The 17,870-nt window shown below is 38.2% G+C and overlaps 1 protein-coding gene across 10 annotated transcripts in view; it reads left to right on the top strand.

Moving 5' to 3' along the window:
* Kmt2c (lysine methyltransferase 2C) overlaps window positions 1–17,870 on the top strand; it is a 203,292-nt gene that overhangs the window by 117,663 nt on the left and 67,759 nt on the right. For 9 of the 10 annotated variants that reach the window (XM_090333576.1, XM_090333579.1, XM_090333578.1 and 6 more), the window contains exons 15-22: window positions 6,250–6,369; window positions 7,881–7,997; window positions 10,687–10,788; window positions 10,967–11,071; window positions 14,303–14,484; window positions 14,955–15,119; window positions 16,531–16,640; window positions 17,024–17,089. In XM_090333576.1, the coding sequence (XP_090189702.1) occupies window positions 6,250–6,369; window positions 7,881–7,997; window positions 10,687–10,788; window positions 10,967–11,071; window positions 14,303–14,484; window positions 14,955–15,119; window positions 16,531–16,640; window positions 17,024–17,089 (967 nt within the window). The remainder of the gene's footprint in view (window positions 1–6,249; window positions 6,370–7,880; window positions 7,998–10,686; window positions 10,789–10,966; window positions 11,072–14,302; window positions 14,485–14,954; window positions 15,120–16,530; window positions 16,641–17,023; window positions 17,090–17,870) is intronic. The other variant, XM_090333583.1, reaches the window with a different exon arrangement.

Raw genomic sequence — 17,870 nt, 5'->3', positions numbered from 1 at the left:
CACCTGGCTAGGATTTGATTTTTGTCTTTTTTTTTTCCTTCCAGTCTTGGGCTCGAGCTCAGGACCTGAGCAATGTCCTTGGGCTTTCTCAAGGCTAGAGCTCTTTCACTTTAGCCACAGTAACACCATTTCTGGCTTTATGTATGTGGTACTGAGGAATCGAACCCTGACCATGCTAGGCAAGCACTCTACCAGTAGGCCAAACTCCTGGATGGATGGATGGATGGATGGATGGATGGATGGATGGATAGATGGATAGATAGATAGATAGATAGATAGATAGATAGATAGATAGATTGATTGATTTTTTGCCAGTCCCGGGGCTTGAACTCAGAGTCTGGGCACTGTCTTTGGGCTTTCTCAAGGCTCTACCATTTGAGTCACAGCAACACATCTGTACTGAGGAATCAAACCCAGGGATTCAGGCATGCTAGGCGAGCACTCTACCACTAGGCCATGCTCCTGTTCCCTTTTAAAATTTTATTAACTTTGATTTTTACTTATTTCAAATGTCATGTTTGACAAACAAGGATTCAAGAAGGGAATCTCTATGTACAATCACTGGCACATAGATTTTAGAACATAATTAAAATTAAGCTGAGGATTTGTATATCATAGATACACATTAATGTATGTAATAAAACATGTCTATAGAGTATCTAGACTATCATAGATTTTTATGTAGTTATGTTTGTATCTCCAAGACCATGTTCATAACCTTGGGTACCCAAATATTGAATCTCTTTGGTTATAATTTTCACATTAAGGATACCATGAGCCTTTTTTTCCTTTGGTCTTGACTCACCTCACTCAACATGATTCGCTTTAGATTCATCCACTTCCTAGAGAATGCCATTATTTTATCTTGTCTGCTGGCTGTGTAGAATTCCATTGTATGTATGTGTGTGTATGTATGTATATCTATGCCACCTTTTTTGTATCTATAGTGGGGCATCTGGGTTGTTTCCATTGCTTGGTATTGTGAATAGTGCAGAGATGAACATGGCTGGACAGATGTCCTTATCATATCCTGGGTTATGATGCTCAGGATAAATGCCCACGATCATAGAGAAGGTCTGTTTTCAGTTTGTTTGTTTGTTTGTTTGTTTGTTTTTTGGTCATCCTGGACTTAAGCTCTGGTCCTGAGCACTGTCCTTGGATTTTCTCAAGGCTAAAACTCTGCCACTTGAGCCTCAGCATCACTTCTGGCTTTTTTTCTATGTATGTAGTACTGAGGAATCGAACCCTGGGTCTTGGTGCATGCTAGGCAAGCACTCTACCACTAGCCCAAACTCCTGGCCCTATTTGCAGTTTAAGAAACCTCCAAACTGCCTTCCAGACTGGCTGAACTAGTTTACATTCCCACCTGCAGTAGAGAGGGTTCCTCTTTCTCCACAACCCTGCCAGCATTTGTCATTGTCTTGAGTTCAGAATATTGGCTGTTCTGAGTGGGGTAAGGTGGTATCTTAGGGTTGTTTTTTATTTGCATTTCCTTTATGACCATGGATGATGAGCATTTTCTCATGTTTTTATGCCATTTTAGCCTATCCTTTTGATAAATCTCTCTTTAGTTCCCTTGCCCATTTAGTGATTGGTTTGTTGGGTTTGGGGGTGGATTAGTTTCTTGAGTTCGCTGTAGATACTGGATATTAAGCACTTGTCTGATGTATTATTGGTAAATATCTTTTCTCAATTGGTTGGCTGTCTTTCTACTTTAGTAGGTATGCTTTTATCTGTGCAGAAACTTATTTTTAGGTAGTCCCATTTATCGAGTCTCTCTCCAATCTGTTGTAACCCTGGGACTCTGTTCAAGAAGTTTTTGCCTGTGTCTATGAGTTCCACTGTCTCTCCTACTGTATTGTGTCACAGTTTCAGGTTGATATTGTGGCCTTTGAACCATGTTGAGTTAATGCCTATGAGTTCCAGTGTTTCTCCCACTCTTATCACGTAACAGTTTCAAGGTTTCAGGTGGATTGGACTTTTATAGAAAGTTGTCTGATTTATTCTCCATATGCCATGGTTTGTTTCCCTACCCTGAAGTCCTATAACTTCTGTTTGACTTCCTTAGTGTTTTTTGTTTTTGTTTTTGTTTTTTTTTGCCAGTCCTGGGCTTGAGCTCAGGGCCTGAGCACTGTCCTTGGACTTTCTCAAGGCTAGAGCTCTACCACTTGAGCCTCGGCACTACTTAGAGCTTTTTTTCTTTGTATGTGGTACTGAGGAGTCGAATCCAGGTGTTGGTACATGCTAGGCAAGCACTCTACCACTAGGCCAGACTCGGGGCTCTACTTCCTTAGTTTTTGATACATTTACCTCAGAATAGGTTTTAAAAAGAAAGAAGGTAGTGCTGACTTGAAATGATTTTGCCGGAACTACTTTTTGGTTCAGTCTCTGTTGTTATTATTGAAAGTTTCTATAGAATTTGATAGCAAATTAGTCTTTTGATTGCATTTCTTTCATATATTTTTTATTGTAATCAATATTGTAATTAATAGAAGGGATACATTATAGTCACCAGATAGAAGGTACATTACTTCACATGTTTTGGTCCCCATTTCCTTCCCCCATGATTGCATTTTGAACTCTTACTCTTGATACTTTTTAGTAGCAGGACTTGAACTCAGACCCTTACACTCTCACTTTTCATTTTCTTGCTCATAGCTGGTGCTCTATTACTTGATACCTCCATTTTGGCATTTTGCTGGCTAATTGGATAGGCAGTCTTAAGGACTTCACTGTCCAGATTAGCTTTCAACCTCTTGAGCCTCCTGAGTAGCTGGGATTATTATAGGTGTGAGTGCTAGTTCTGGTCTGCTCTTAATATTATTTAAAATCTAAGAGTTAGTACAGTTACAGTGAATTGGAGAGAATCCCCCCCCTAAAAAATTGCATGTGTAGGGGCCGGGAGTTTGGCCTAGTGGTTAAAGTGCTTGCCTAGCATGCATGAAGACGTGGGTTCGATTCCTCGGTACCACATACATAGAAAAAAGCCAGAAGTGGTGCTGAGGCTCAAGTGGTAGAGCTCTAGCCTTGAGAAAGTCCAAGGACAGTGCTCAGGCCCTGAGCTCAAGCCCAGGACTGGCAAAAAAAAAAAATTGCATGTGTATATGGTATTACGGCTTGAACTCAGGGGTAGCTAGGGGATCTAACTGCTTGAGACGTGCCGCCACCCCATTTTGCTGTATCTTTAGATAAGGTCTCATGTCTCTTCCTTGCTGACCTGGATTGCAGTTTTCTATTGAAACCTCCCATGTAGTGTGACTGGCATGCACCTGGCTTACTGGTTAAGGTGGGATCTTGCCAATATTTATTCATGCTGCCCCTGAACTGTGATCTTTTAAATCCCTGTCTCTATAGTAGCTGGGATTACAGGAATAAGACACCATAGACAGAACACAGGTGACAAAGGAAAAATTTTTCTAAAAACAAGTGAGGAAACCCAAGATTCTAGACTTAGCGTAGTATTTGTTGATTTATATGTGCGTGTACAAAAGATACTTGGGAAAGAACAACTATTTAGTAGAGTACTGAATGCAGTAGAGAACACAGAGGTCTGTTATCACACCAGACCAGTGGCAAATAGAGCTGTAAATGTTACCATGGGGTAAAGCATGCTGCAGTAGTTGTCTATTACAGTAGCAGCTAACCTTTCTGAATAGTTTTATGTATATTCTTTTGATCAAAGCTGGTATCCAAAGGATGAGGAATAAACTAAACTAGATTTCAGTTTAAAGGTCTAAAGAATATATTAGTAATTTCTTTGTCAAAATATCTACACATAATCATAATTTTTCTTCAGTTGTATAAAATTGCACATAATCTTATCTTCTAGTGTCTTATGATAATATGCTTATTAAAATTCATAATGTAATTATCCATGATTTTATTATATAAATTCTTCATTGCACTTGAGTAGTTTCCTAATTATCCCTGAAATGACTTCCAAACATTTTCAATCTGTAAAGTCTTTCATATAGTTTATCCATGTTTTGTGAAATACAAATACTTTTTAAAATGAGATACAATTTTGGCATCAAAGCTAACTTTCAAATTATGATGAATAATGCATCATCACCAGAAAATTCTTCTTTATGAAAAAAATTGAGTTATTTTTATCTTGTAGTATGAATTTTTATGACATGTTTTGGAAACTGTCTAGTTAGGTGACATTTTAAAAGATCTACCAAAATGGATTTGGTGATGTGCTCTGGCTAAAGTCCTCAGAGAAAGGCCAGTGTTACTATGAAGTGTTATTATGTCTCTTGCCTCCACTTTCTCTACAATTGACTAAAGCTATTAAGCATAAAATAAAATACCCAACAACAATGGATTGAGTGGATACTACAGATGTGGTAGGGAAGTGGTAGCTCAATTCCAGTGTTGAAAAAAGGCCTCTCCATTGTGTGGTTCCTCTCCTTTCTGCAAAATACGATTACTTCATTGACTATTACATTGATAGTAAAATGGTCAATCTCTTATTTCTGGTTACTTTGAATGCTTCATTTTTTTTTCTTAGTGGGATTCTTATTAATGTTATAGAAACTTAATAAACACTATGCTAACTTTTAGTTATTTAATTAGTGAAATGAATTACTCAATTTAAAATAAGGTTTTGTTGGACTTTTTTTTGGTGTTTTTCTTTTAAAATGTTGGCTTTCTAGAGTAGATATTTTCTTAATATTTTTAGCATCGCCATCAGATTAGTTCAGATTGCTAACAGTGATTATTTAGAAGTGATATGCCTTGATTTTATGTTAACAATTTTAATGAAATACCATTTCCTATGTACATAGTGGACACTCTAGGTATCTTAATTTGCAAATTTAGATTGATTTGCCTTAAAATTCTTCAATATTTAAGTGTGTCCTTTTGATGTAATTTCCATGAAATAATCATTCCTCTGAATAAAAATAAAAACTCCAACTAATGGTCACTGAAGGAAGAGTAATTAAACACTAGGTTAAAATGGATTCGCATTTCAAGGTAACAAGCTAAATTTTTACAGTTTAAGAAGTGTAGCCTACCTTACTTAGCTGTTCACCAGGGATTCATTGTGTTAAATATGCCTGGGGATGTTGGGGTGGTGTGTATGAACAATGACACCAACTTCAAAAAACCTCACCAAGGCAAAGTTCACACCATCAACCAGGGAAGCACACTCCGAGACCTCTCAGGCCCGCCCGCTCACAGATTCACATGTGCTCAAGATGGCTTAATTTGAAGAGGGTGGAATAGTTACATAGTTGTGAAATGAGTACGCAAAACCTCAAAACATACTCACATGCTACTTTCTTGAGCAATGTGAGGTATGTCAGTTCCACTTTGGAACAACTAGTTCTGAAAAGAAAACTTTCAGAAATCCTTCCGTAGACCAGAGCATTTCCTCTTTCCCTTCTTTGTTTGCTGATATTGTCTTAGTAGAATAATCAACGTGGCCCAAGACACCAAGCCCAAATGGGAACTCTACAGAAAAAGAATTCTCACAAGATGGACAAAAAGGAAGGATGATTTTCTCATTTTCCTGCACACATACAATGTGTCCCAATCAGAATCACCCCTCTGTTCTTCTGTCTTACCCTCGCCACTTAAAACAATTTCAGGAGGCTTCACTGTTTAATTTTCACACATGCTAATAAACAACTTCACATTCATCTTCATTCATCCTTTTCATGAGCACGCGCCTCCTGTTGGTGTGCCTCACACAGAGCTGGTCTTACTTTCCTATCATTTATTTTACTTATTTAATTGCATCAAGGGGTTATCATGGCATTTCAGATGTACATGTTATATTTTGATCAGAATCCCCTCTTCATGTTCTTTTCCCACTACAGTTTTAAAATGTCTGTATTTATTGATGACTCATATTTTGATTTTATTTTCTTGGCATAGTAGTTTGGTTGTTAGTAACAATGGAACATAACCTTAACATCAGTGTTAAGGTTGTTGATCTCTCCTCCCGTTTCTGTTATTTTTAGAGTATGGTGATTATTGATTTATGCTATAATTGTTGCTCATGAGTCAGTGTCGATTTAATATGAACTTTAATTTTACTATGCTTTATTGCGTGTTTCCACAAGAATAGTTTGTAACTACAAACATTTAAACCTAAAGTCACTGTAAGTGATAAACTTATTTACCCTATTTCCATACACTTGCATTTGTTTTGGCTGTTCTAAAATTCTTTAGTTGCTGCCTTTGACTTTTTATGTTGCTGAGTTTTACACATCTGTTTTCTCACCTGCCATATCCTAGGGTGCTTGGAGTACCCATAATACAGTGAGCCCACCTTCCTGGTCCCCAGACATTTCAGAAGGTCGGGAAAGTTTTAAACACAGGCAGCTTCCTGGCAGTCCCATATGGAGCATCAAAGTGGTAAATAAAATTGCATTTACATTCATGTGTCACTTCCTTCTGGTTTGTTTTGTCCTGTTAGATGTTAAAAGATGTTAAAGATTAATTCTTTTCAAGAGCCACTGTCTTAATCTGAAATTCTTAGTGTAAAGAAATGACATGCTTGCATTTAGATACCCACTGAACGCCTCCTATCCAAGCACTGCCCAGCTGGTTCAGCAGGACCCCATGCAGTCCTCAGGTCTCAGCCTTGGCCCCCAGCCCGGGCTTGGTTGTTCTTTTAATTAAAAACAAACAACACCTTCTGTGTTGGGAGTTTGGATTAGTGGTAGAGTGCACAAAGACTCGGGTTCTATTCCTCGGAACCACATACATGGAAAAAGCTGGAATTGGTGCTGTGGTTCTAGTGGTAGAGCTCTAGCCTTGAGAAAGCCCAAGGACAGTGCCCAGGCCTTCAGTGCAAGCCCTAGGACTGGCAAAAACAAAAACAAAAAAACACACTGTAATGTCTATTGAAAAGAAACTGCCCCAGTGCAACCCCACTCGGTACTCACCACTGACGAACCTGAAGGAGAGAAGAAGAAAAGAGAAATTCTGAATTTGGAGGATGGCTATGTGTATACATATGTGTATACAATCTGGAGGGAAAACACAATTTTCCTTGCCATTTGTTCTTGTATTACGTTTTATTCTTATAACATAACCAAACATTTTTACCAGGAAATTGTTCTACTGAACAGGGAGGGATTAGCTTGTGTAGCAAACAGATATGTGGCCTCAACTGAAGGTAGGACCTATTTGATTTGCTAGGGGAAACAGAACAGAAAGAATTTTTGTGAATTTTAAAAATAATTGTATGTACAGAAAATATTTGTGGGTAGATACATTTTTCAGTAATATCTAAGTGACGAAAACACACAAGTTGTAAGAAAAGGAAAAAGTTTCAAAGTTCTGGAATTGACAGCTTCATATAATTTTAATGATAAGAATAGTTTTTGTATTAGGGCATTAATTTGGGGGAAATTGCAGAAGGATAGCTCAATGGCTTTGAATCCCTTGGTACATTCATTGCTAAAATGAGGATACTGTGTTGAGAGTAAGAAGTGCTAGTATCGGTATGCAGTCAGTACATAGTAAGTACCAGCTACAACTTGAGGTGCCTGCTCATCAGATTCCTGCCTTACATTTATGTCATGTTGAATGTAATGGATGACACACTGAAATACCTAGTTTGGGCCAACTATGAGGTAGGACTAGAAAATGGAAGGAAAATGCTGGAGCCTGCTTCTGGAGAATATTCACAGTAACAGATTCAGCATTTAATTCTAAGTTTATAAGCATTTTATATTTCAACTTGTATACAAATTTAAATGCACAAATAAAAGCCTGGTCACTCAGTATGTTATCTAGTAAGAATAAAACAGAGAAAATGTTTGTGTAACATTTAATAAAACATTGGTCACACTGATATTATATTTAAAATCTCCTCTGGGCTCTTATGGACCACTGCCTTACCTCTGTCTGTTACGTAGGGTCGAGGGTCTGGATTTCCAGGGAAGCGGAGACCTCGCGGAGCTGGGCTCTCAGGACGAGGAGGAAGAGGCCGGTCCAAGCTAAAGAGTGGACTTGGAGCTGTTATGTTGCCTGGGGTGAGAATGGCTTCATTTATATTAGCTGTACTCGTTACATGCCAATTTATTATTGTCTGACTTGTAGCAAGTTTTTGGTTTTTGTGTGTGTGTGTGTGTGGTTTTTTGTTTTTTGTTTTTTGTTGTTTTTTGCTCTTGTTTGCTTTTCTGGCTGGTTCTGGGGCTTGAACTCAGGGCCTGCATGCTGTCCCTGAGCCTCTTTTGCTCTGGGTTAGCACTCTGCCACGAGAGCCACAGTGCCAATTACGGAGTTTTTGAGTTTATTAGTGATAAGAGTCTCTCAGAGATTTTTCTGCCCAGGCTGGCTTTGAACTACAAACCGCTATCCTCAGATCTTAACTTCTGTGTAGCTAGGATTGTAAGTGTGAGCCTGTAATCCTCCTGACCCCATATCTTTATATTTCTTAAAAAGTATACACACACACACACACACACTTTTTTTTTTGAACCCAGGTCAGATACTCTTGTTTTCTTGTTTATAATCTCTTTTATTCCTTTTCTCTTCATCCTGTCTGTTTTCCTATCCATCCATCTGTCCATCTGTCCATCGTAATACAAGCTTGAATTCACTGTATTGGTTTTTTTGTTTTTGTTGTTTGTTTTTTGCGGGGCGGGGGGCTCAGGACAAGCCTCTACCATTTGAATCACAGTCTTTACTTAGTTTTTTATGCATACCACCCTCCCCTGAGTGCCAGTACATTTACTCTTTTATTTAAAGGAAAAATCAAGCTTTGTTGCATTCCTGGATCAATTAGAAACGTTTTGTTAGAAGTAGTTCGTTTTTTATTGTGGTTGCTTTGAATGCTTGCAGTAAGATTTATAGAAGAGGCTAAATATGTTGCAGATTAATACAGATTCTAAAAAGATTAACAATTTTTGAACTACTTATCACATACTTTAGGATTGATGTTTGCTGATTGACACATTCTAAGCCCCCCCCCCCTTTTTTGCCAGGCCTGGGGCTTGAACTTAGGGCCTGAACACTGTCCTTATGTTTTCTCAAGGCTAGAGCTCTACCACTTAAGCCATAGCACCACTTCAAGCATTTTCTATGTATGTACTGAGGAATGTAATCCGGATCTATGTGCATGCTGGGCAAACATTCCACTGCTAGGCAAAATTCCTGGCCTTCTAAAGCCATTCTTGAAGTACATATTAGACAAACAAATTTGTTAAATACTTTAAGGAAAATTACGATATTTACATTCTTAGTTTTGCTTAAATTTTGCGTATATAATCTGTCATTTTAAGTTCAAGATAGGTGAAGTTGTCTAATCTTACTGCTGCATCAGGATTCAAGAAATTTGTATTCTTTAACATAAAAATAAGAATCACTGATATGTAATATGAGAGTACACATATTTCAAGTATAGAATGTTGTAATGTTGGCATGTATACATCCTTGAAAACAATGCCATTATGGAGATAGTAAATACATTTATTCCATCAACTGGTTTTCAGGGCGATCTGCACACCCTCCCACCTCTCCCCCACCTCTAGTCCCTGCCCCAAGGCAGTGACTGATCTGATTTCCTTCCTGGTGGATTAATTTCTGTTTTCAAGACCTATGAATAAAGAGTCATATATTGTACTCTTTTCCACTTGGGCTTTATGCTTTTCTCCGTTTCCTCAATTACCTTCAATTTTCCTTTAATACTAATTTATAGTTTCCAACATACCTTGAATATATTTTCTCTGATCTGTCTCTTAAGTTTTCATATTTTTATCCTTTTGCAAGTGGTTGTGAAGCTTTCATTTTTTGTTTGAATCTTGACAATAATCTGTTATGTGTTACATTGTAGGATAGACTCTGGTCTTCAGGGAAAAGGATCCTATTTCATGATTTTGGCATTGACTCATGATTCTGTCTTACAGCATCTAATTCAGAGCTTTTCCTAATAATAAGACCTCTGAAACATTTAGTAAGCCAGAAGGTACCTAGCTGGTTCTGTGAAACATAAACAGAAATGAATATTGACTGTTGATGATCTTTTGCTATGTACTGTAATTTAATTGTGATTCAACATAATACCCTAAACTAGTGCTGCCTGAGAGAAATATCGTAAGAACCACATGCCTAACCAATTTGAACCAATATGACACATTGAAAAGTTCTGATGAATCTAAAGTTCAGATGTATTTAATTACCATTCAGCATGTAATATATACAAAATTAGCAATTTTTATTCTTTCTAGTTTGGTACTGTCTTTGAAAATCATTACACTTACAGTAAATCTCAATTTTTGTCAAACCACAATGCTGTTACCTTGGCAGGAGTACTTAATATTGAGAACTGAACCCAGGGCCACGTGATCTATATCCCTTGCCCTTTTTATTTAGTTGGTGAGTTTTGCTGCATTTTTCCTGGGCTAGAACTCAGTTCTCAATCTGCCTGTTTTTGCCTCATGTGCAGATGGGATTAGCCACTTACCACTACATCCCACTAATCAAGCATGACTAAAAAAATAAAGTTTACATCTTTCCCAGATTTATAGGACTTGTCATGCTAAAAAGACGTGCCACTGAAAGAAAGAAAGTCTAATCACTGAGTTTTACGGTAGTGTCCTGGCTTTCATGTAATGAATTGTTAGGCTAGGTCTTGGCAGAAATTCTATTTTAGGTAGCAGTTTTCTGAAGCTTTCAGGTTTCGTATAAAAACTGTTACTTCATTTTTTTTTTTTTTTTTAGGTGTCTGCTGCAGATGTTTCCTTAAATAAGGATGAAGAAGAAAACTCTATGCATAATACAGTGGTGTTGTTTTCTAGCAGTGACAAGTTTACTTTGCATCAGGTTAGAATTTAATTCTCTTCCTTGAGTTCCTTTTTATTTAGTGTTACTTTATTCTGTATGCACAAATACCATCTAATTTGTCTTAAAAAGTGTGAGATTCATTTTGTAAATATTTAAAAAATGTATATTCTTAGCTTCATTGCCGGTTTAAAATTGGTGTTTGTGTTCTTCATTCCAGGATATGTGTGTGGTTTGTGGCAGTTTTGGCCAGGGAGCAGAAGGGAGATTACTTGCTTGTTCTCAGTGCGGTCAGTGTTACCATCCATACTGTGTCAGCATCAAGGTAATTGTGCTTAAGTTCAATGAGTTAATTTTATGTACTTGTGATGGCTTTTATATATAGATAATAATTTTGATAATAAATACTGCTTTTAAGAGTTTATTATTGCTGGACACTGGTAACTCATGCTTATAATAATAGCGGAGATCTGAGAGTGTTGGTTCAAAAACAGACTAGGCAGGAAAGCCTGTGAGGCTCTTGTCCAGTTAGCTTAAGAGAAAACCGAAAGTGGTGCTGTGGCTTGAAGTGGTAGAGCGCTAACCTTAAGCAAAAGAGTTCAGGGACAGCCCCACGACTAAAGTGTACCCCCCAACTCTGTCTCCCCCTCCCCCCGCCGCCAAAAAAAAATTATTGCCTTAGTAGTAAGTTTACTCTTAGAGAATTGTGGCCTTAAGTTAGTGATTGATCTGCCATTGTCTTAAAAATTAAAGCATGAAAATGCATGCATTTAGTCTATAAAAAATTTATCCCATTAGCATTTGCTACTTAGTCAAAATTAATTTGCTGATTTTGGTTTCTCATTCATGTTCCTCAGCCCTCACCCACATATATTTTATTCTCAAAGCTGTAAGAAACAAAACAAAAGCATATTTAACACACTTCAGTTATAGTAATTGACAACCTAAAATATTTTAGGTTAGACAATCCGTGGGGAACCTTTCATGGATAATCATGCAGGTTTTTTGTTTTGTTTTTTAAAACCAGTCTTGGGGCTTGAACTCAGGACCTGGGCACTGTCCTTGGACACTTTTTGCTCAAGGCTAGCACTCTGCCACTTAAGCCACAGCACCACTTGAAACTTTTTCTGAGTATGTGGTACTGAGTACTTGAAGCTAGGGGCTTTGTCCAGGCTACCACTAGGCTATGCTCCTGGCACATGCCGTTGGTTTTAAAGTTATGTAAGTATATCTCATTCAGCTTAGTTCAGCATTGAATTCAAGTTCTTAATTTCTTTGTAAAATCTGTTTTAATAAGACTTAATGATATTTGAGTGAAATAAAAAATGCCTACTGGAAGTCATTATGGAGGTACCGCTGTAGCACAGCCCTTCTGGTCCACAAGATGGCATAAGCACAGGCCTCAGGCGTCTGTTTCATAAATTGCCCTGAACTTGCAGTTGATCTTCATCCCTTTCCCTGCCCTTCAGTATCACCATGTTAATGTGATTACTTACCCACAATGTAAGTACAGGAGACCACATGCCCCCTAAGGAATCTGTATAATTTTTTTGTAGGTTATCAGAGAGTAGTGTAAACTTAAAAATTACAGTGAAAACCTGTAATTTGTCCAAGACAGAAGACTGGCTTGCTCTTATTTTAGCAGTACTGGGATTTGAACTCTATGTTGGCTAGAGAAGGAGATATACGTAATAGAATATGACATACACCTGGCACAACTCTAAACACAGTGGGCAATTCATTGAAGACAGAGTCCTGTTACCTAGGGTAAAAGGGAGAAAATGATTTTAAGTGTTAAAATGCTGTATTTGGTAATATGATTTAGACATCAGCATGTCAGTAGGTTTTCTTGGCTGACTAGAGCAGCAGAAAACAAGACAGTGGTGTCATGCAGAGTATAAAAAACTGGTGAATTGAAAGCTGGGCCACGAAGAACTATGGAGAGGTTTCTGTGAAATTAGAAAGCTAAGTAGGAATGAAAATTCTGTGTATGTGTGTGTGGTATGCTCATTCATTCGTTCATTTGTGTTGTACTACTCTGCTGGTTGTAGTTTTCTGAATCTCATGTCTATTCTTTTTTTTTTTTTTGGTGCACACATTCTATTCTATGCATCTCTGGGTGACTTTTTTTGGGGGGTGAGTCGTGGTGTATCATTCTACCTCCTTTCATAAGTGCTTCTTCAGCTGGGTTCGGTATTAGGCTTTAAAGGTATTTTCCTTCAGATTTTGGAAACTTTCTCTTTCAGTGGCTAGTTGGGAAGTTTGATGGACTTTGACAGCTTTGAGTTTAACCTTTTTTTCTCTATAGCATTCTTTCTTATTCCTGAGTACATGAATCTGTTCAGCACCTTATTTGCTTTGTGACATAGACACTTAGTCTTCGAGATCTTTAAGAAATTGCTCCATATTTTAAATTTTACATATTGTGTTTCCCTGTATACAGTAGGAATATAGATTGTTTTCTACACCCTTGAGATAAAAGAGAAGAAATTGATGAGTGAAGATACGCTTTAGAAGTCCTAGCTTTATGGCCAAAGCATTGCAATGTCCCTGAAAACTGATTCTTACCAGTATTTTTCACAAGTATTTTCTTAGTTTTTGTATTGATTTTAACTGTTTAGTGTCTGTTAGGTATAGAAGTTACAAAAGCGTAGAGTTCATGGAAATGTCACAGATGGGTATGTTTTAGAAGTTCCAGCCTGGGACATGAACTCAAGGTTCTGCCTAGGTGCTATTCCTTGAGCTTTTTTGTTCAAGGCTAGCACCTAACCACTTGAGCCACTGCTTCACTTCTGGCTTTTTGGTGGGCAATTGGTGACATGTCTTACGGATTTTCCTTCCCTGGCTACCTTCAAATTGCAATCCTTAAATCTCAGACTGGAATTAGAAGCATGAGCCACAATGCCTGGCCATAGGTTTTTTTGTTGATGCAATTTCAAAATCTGAATCAATAGAAATAGGGGAAGCTTACTTGATTTATTTTATTTATTTGTTTGTTTATTTTTGACAGTCCTGGGGCTTGAACTCTGGGTCTCAGCACATTAGGCCAAACTCCCTTGATTTCCTTGAAATGCAGTTATTGTACCTAGATAAGTAGAATTAAATTTGTATGCCTGAGTTAAAGTTAGATTAAAAATAGTCTTACTGTCTGTGCCACTCTGGGTTATACCACTGATGAGGTAGGCTTCTAAATGTACATGAGCATGCTCTACTTACAACTGGGTCACTATTGTTAGTTGCTTTCCACTTTTCTGCTTTTTGGTATATAGAATCTTTTAGGGTTAGGAGTTTGGCCTAGTGGTAGAGTGATTGCCTAGCATGCGCCAAGGTCCTCGGTACCACATACATAGAAAAAAGCCAAAAGTGATTCTGTGGCTCAAGTGGTAGAACTTTAGCCTTGAGAAAGCCCAAGGACAGTGTTCAGGCCCTTAGTTGCAGATCCAGGAGTGGCAAAACAATAAAAAAAACCCTTTTAAATGTATACAATATACTTGATTATACAGGCCGAGTCCTGCATTAATGTATAAATCACATGGATTAATGGTTTCCTTGGCAGATCACTAAAGTGGTTCTCAGCAAAGGTTGGAGATGTCTGGAATGCACTGTGTGTGAGGCCTGTGGGAAGGCCACGGACCCCGGAAGACTCCTGCTGTGTGATGACTGTGACATAAGCTACCACACCTACTGCCTCGACCCTCCCCTGCAGACTGTGCCAAAAGGAGGCTGGAAGTGCAAATGGTACCCAGGGTTTATGTTGGTTTGGCATTCTGTCGTGGGCAGAACTTCCTTGTGACACTATTGTTATTTTATTTATTTATTTATTTATTTATTTATTTGGTGGGTTATGGGCTTGGGCGCTGTCCTTGAGCTCTTCAGCTTGAGGCTACCTCCCTACCCTTGAGTCATGCCCCACTTTCCGTTTTCTGGAGGTTAATTGGAGATAAGAGTCTCACAGTCTTTAATGCCTGGGCTGGCTTTGAACCCTGACCTGAGTAGCTAGGATTACAGGCATGAGCCACTGCGCCCGGCTGAGTTTTTAAAATTAGTCATTTATATATAATCATACAATACAATACGCCTCTCTAGGATGGAAAATACCAGTAAGAAAAATGGTCTTAAATTTTTTTTTCTAGTTCAGCTTATATGTTGCTCCATAGTTATAATAGCTAAAGAAAATAAAATGAAGACTTGGGGGATTTGGATTGCAGGTGTGTTTGGTGCAGGCACTGCGGAGCGACATCAGCAGGTCTGAGGGGCGAATGGCAGAACAACTACACACAGTGTGCTCCTTGTGCCAGCCTGTCTTCCTGCCCAGTCTGCGGTCGAAACTACAGAGAGGAAGATCTGATTCTGCAGTGTAGGCAATGTGATAGGTATTGTATCTTACACCCCTGTTGCTATTTTTCACTTACTTTTGTTTTTAAATGTAGTGAAAGGAACTTAGAAGATAATTTCGGGTGGTCATCATTTGCTTTCTAGATAGGTAGTCAGCTAGAAACCTACAGATATGATTTCCTGTTTTAAATTCCCAATTTCAGGTAAAAGGGTTTTTGTTTGTTCATTTGTTTTAGGCCAGTCCTGGGGCTTGAACTCAGTGCCTAGGCACTATCCTTGGACACTTTTTGATCAAGCGCTCTGCTATTCGAGCCACAATGCCACTTCTGGCTTTTCTGTTGATGGTACTGAGAAATTGAACCCAGGGCTTTGTGCATGCTAGGCGAGCACTCTACCTCTAGGCCACTCTCCCAGGCCAAGATAAAACATTTTAAATTGGGACTTTTTGAGGGTTTATCAATCCCTTGAAATTAGATGTAGAAATATTGCTGTCATGTATGCATTTCTTTTGGAATGCTTTGGATCTTTGGGTTTACAGGTTTTCTTTTCTGGGTTTCACCCATTGTATTTTTTTCAGTCACTTTTCTTTTTTCTTCAGACCCTAGACATTTAAGTACCTAGATAATAGATATTGCCTCTAGTCCTTCCTAAGTAGTATAATGTGTGCAGTGTTAGCATACAGACCGCTTTCTTTGTTACTGTGTCCTCTTAGTAGTGAACCACTGTATCAGGACAACGCCAACAGTGTTCTACCATACTCAGGTAGAGCCTTAGGGCTCAGCCTTCAGATTCTCTGTTCCAAGACAAAACATCTTTGCTCTTTTTCCCAATTGCCACTCCGCATAGTTTTATATAACCTATATCTGCTTTGAAAATTTGATGCACCATGTGGAACACATTCATGTTTTGTCATTACAGTCTTTGGAATTCTTCTAACAGCTGCAGGGCTGTCTGTGATACATTCAGCATAGGATCATAAAATAGTTACCTTTTCTCTTTTTTGGTACCTGGAGCTTGAAGTCAGGGCCTGAGTGCCATCCTTAACCTTTTTTGCTGTACCACTTGAGCCACATCTCCACATCTAGCTATTTGTTTGGAGAGAAGTCTCACGAACTTCATTGCCTGGCCTGGCTTTGAATCCCTGTCCTCAGATCTCAGCCTTCTGGGTGGGTAGAATTATAGGCATGAGCCATTAGGCCTACCTTATCCTATCTTTGTAATCTTCATTTGCTTCCTCCCTACTACTCTGTCCCTCTCCTCAGCTCTAGAAAAGTTCTGTGGGTCTTTGACCATGGTGAGGAAAGGAAGCAGAGTGGGCTCTGTCGGAGGGGCATGTAAGGTTTGGAAGTGCTTGGGTTTGAAGATTGCCTTTAGAAGGACTATAAAAGGAACTGACAGTTCTAAGTAATAATCCGTTGCTTTCAAAATGTACAAAAATATGTTTTTTAGATGGATGCATGCAGTTTGTCAAAACCTAAATAGTGAAGATGAAGTGGAAAATGTAGCAGACATTGGTTTTGATTGTAGCATGTGCAGACCATATATGCCTGTGTCAAATGGTAAGAGAACCAATTTAAATGAGAATCTATCCTATCCTGCATCTCACTCACACTTTGCTGTTTATAAACCAATGAGTAAGCTTAATTTACCTTAGTTTTTGTGAATATATTATTTGGCCAAGTATTTTGTGAAAAATAAGTCATGTTAATACATTCTTTTTTTAGTTGATATCACTTGTACCAATGGGGTTACATTCTGACATGTATGCTATTTATCTTAATCACAATCATCCTCTCTGTCACTCTTCCCTCTTCTGCCTCCTCCTGTGTTAATAATGGAGTTGGTATCCCACCTTTTTCAATGAAATGAATACAGAAACTAAAAGTTCAGTACTACTTATCTTTTCTGGAAAAATTTGATTTTTTTTTTTAATTTGTTTCAGTGCCTTCCTCGGATTGCTGTGAATCTTCACTTGTAGCACAAATTGTCACAAAAGTAAAAGAGCTAGGTAAAGTTTGAAATGACTTATCAACAGCTCTTTAGAAAAAGAATATGATGTTTTATAACTGGCTTGTTAGATTTATAAAATCTACCTTGATTCCTCTCAGGAGACAGTATAAATTCTTATACGAATAGTTCTATAGTTGTATTACAAATCTCAAATTTTTTTCTAGTTTTACTAGGATGGTATTTTTATAATTTTCAGAAAACTAGAAATGAAAATAACAGCTCTTATAGTAAGTGTTAAAGGCATGCATGCTTTGGCTTCACTGGCATATTATTGTGCTTTGATTTTGAGTTAACAGGAAAAAAAGAATAGTGTGCAAATTCTTTTATACTTAAGGCTGTTTTTTATATTTATTTATTTATCTATCTATCTATCTATCTTTTTTTGCCAGTCCTGGGCTTGAGCTCAGGGCTTAAGCACTCACTGTCCTTGGACTTGCTCAAGGCTAGAGCTCTACCACATGAGACTAAGCACCACTTCTGGCTTGTTTCTATGTATGTGGTACCGAGGAATCGAACCCAGGTCTTCAGGCATGCTAGGCAAGCACTCTACCACTAGGCCAAACTCACAGCCCCTATTCTTTATTTTTTTTTGTAAGTGGCAGCCAAGCCTTGTGATTCACGTTATGCTTTCATGAAACTTTTTTGTTGTTTGCCCTGGGAGCTTCAACTCTGGGCTTGGTTCGGTGTCCCTGAGCTCTTCAGCCTAAGGCCAGCTCTCTACCACTTGAACCACAGCCCTGTTTCCTGTTTTCTGGTGGCTATTTGGAGATAAGAATCTG

This window comes from Megascapheus bottae, chromosome 5 (assembly GCF_031878675.1).
Source record: "Megascapheus bottae isolate mThoBot1 chromosome 5, mThoBot2.hap1, whole genome shotgun sequence".
NCBI lineage: Eukaryota > Metazoa > Chordata > Mammalia > Rodentia > Geomyidae > Megascapheus > Megascapheus bottae.
This window is presented reverse-complemented; position numbering and strand designations above follow the sequence as displayed.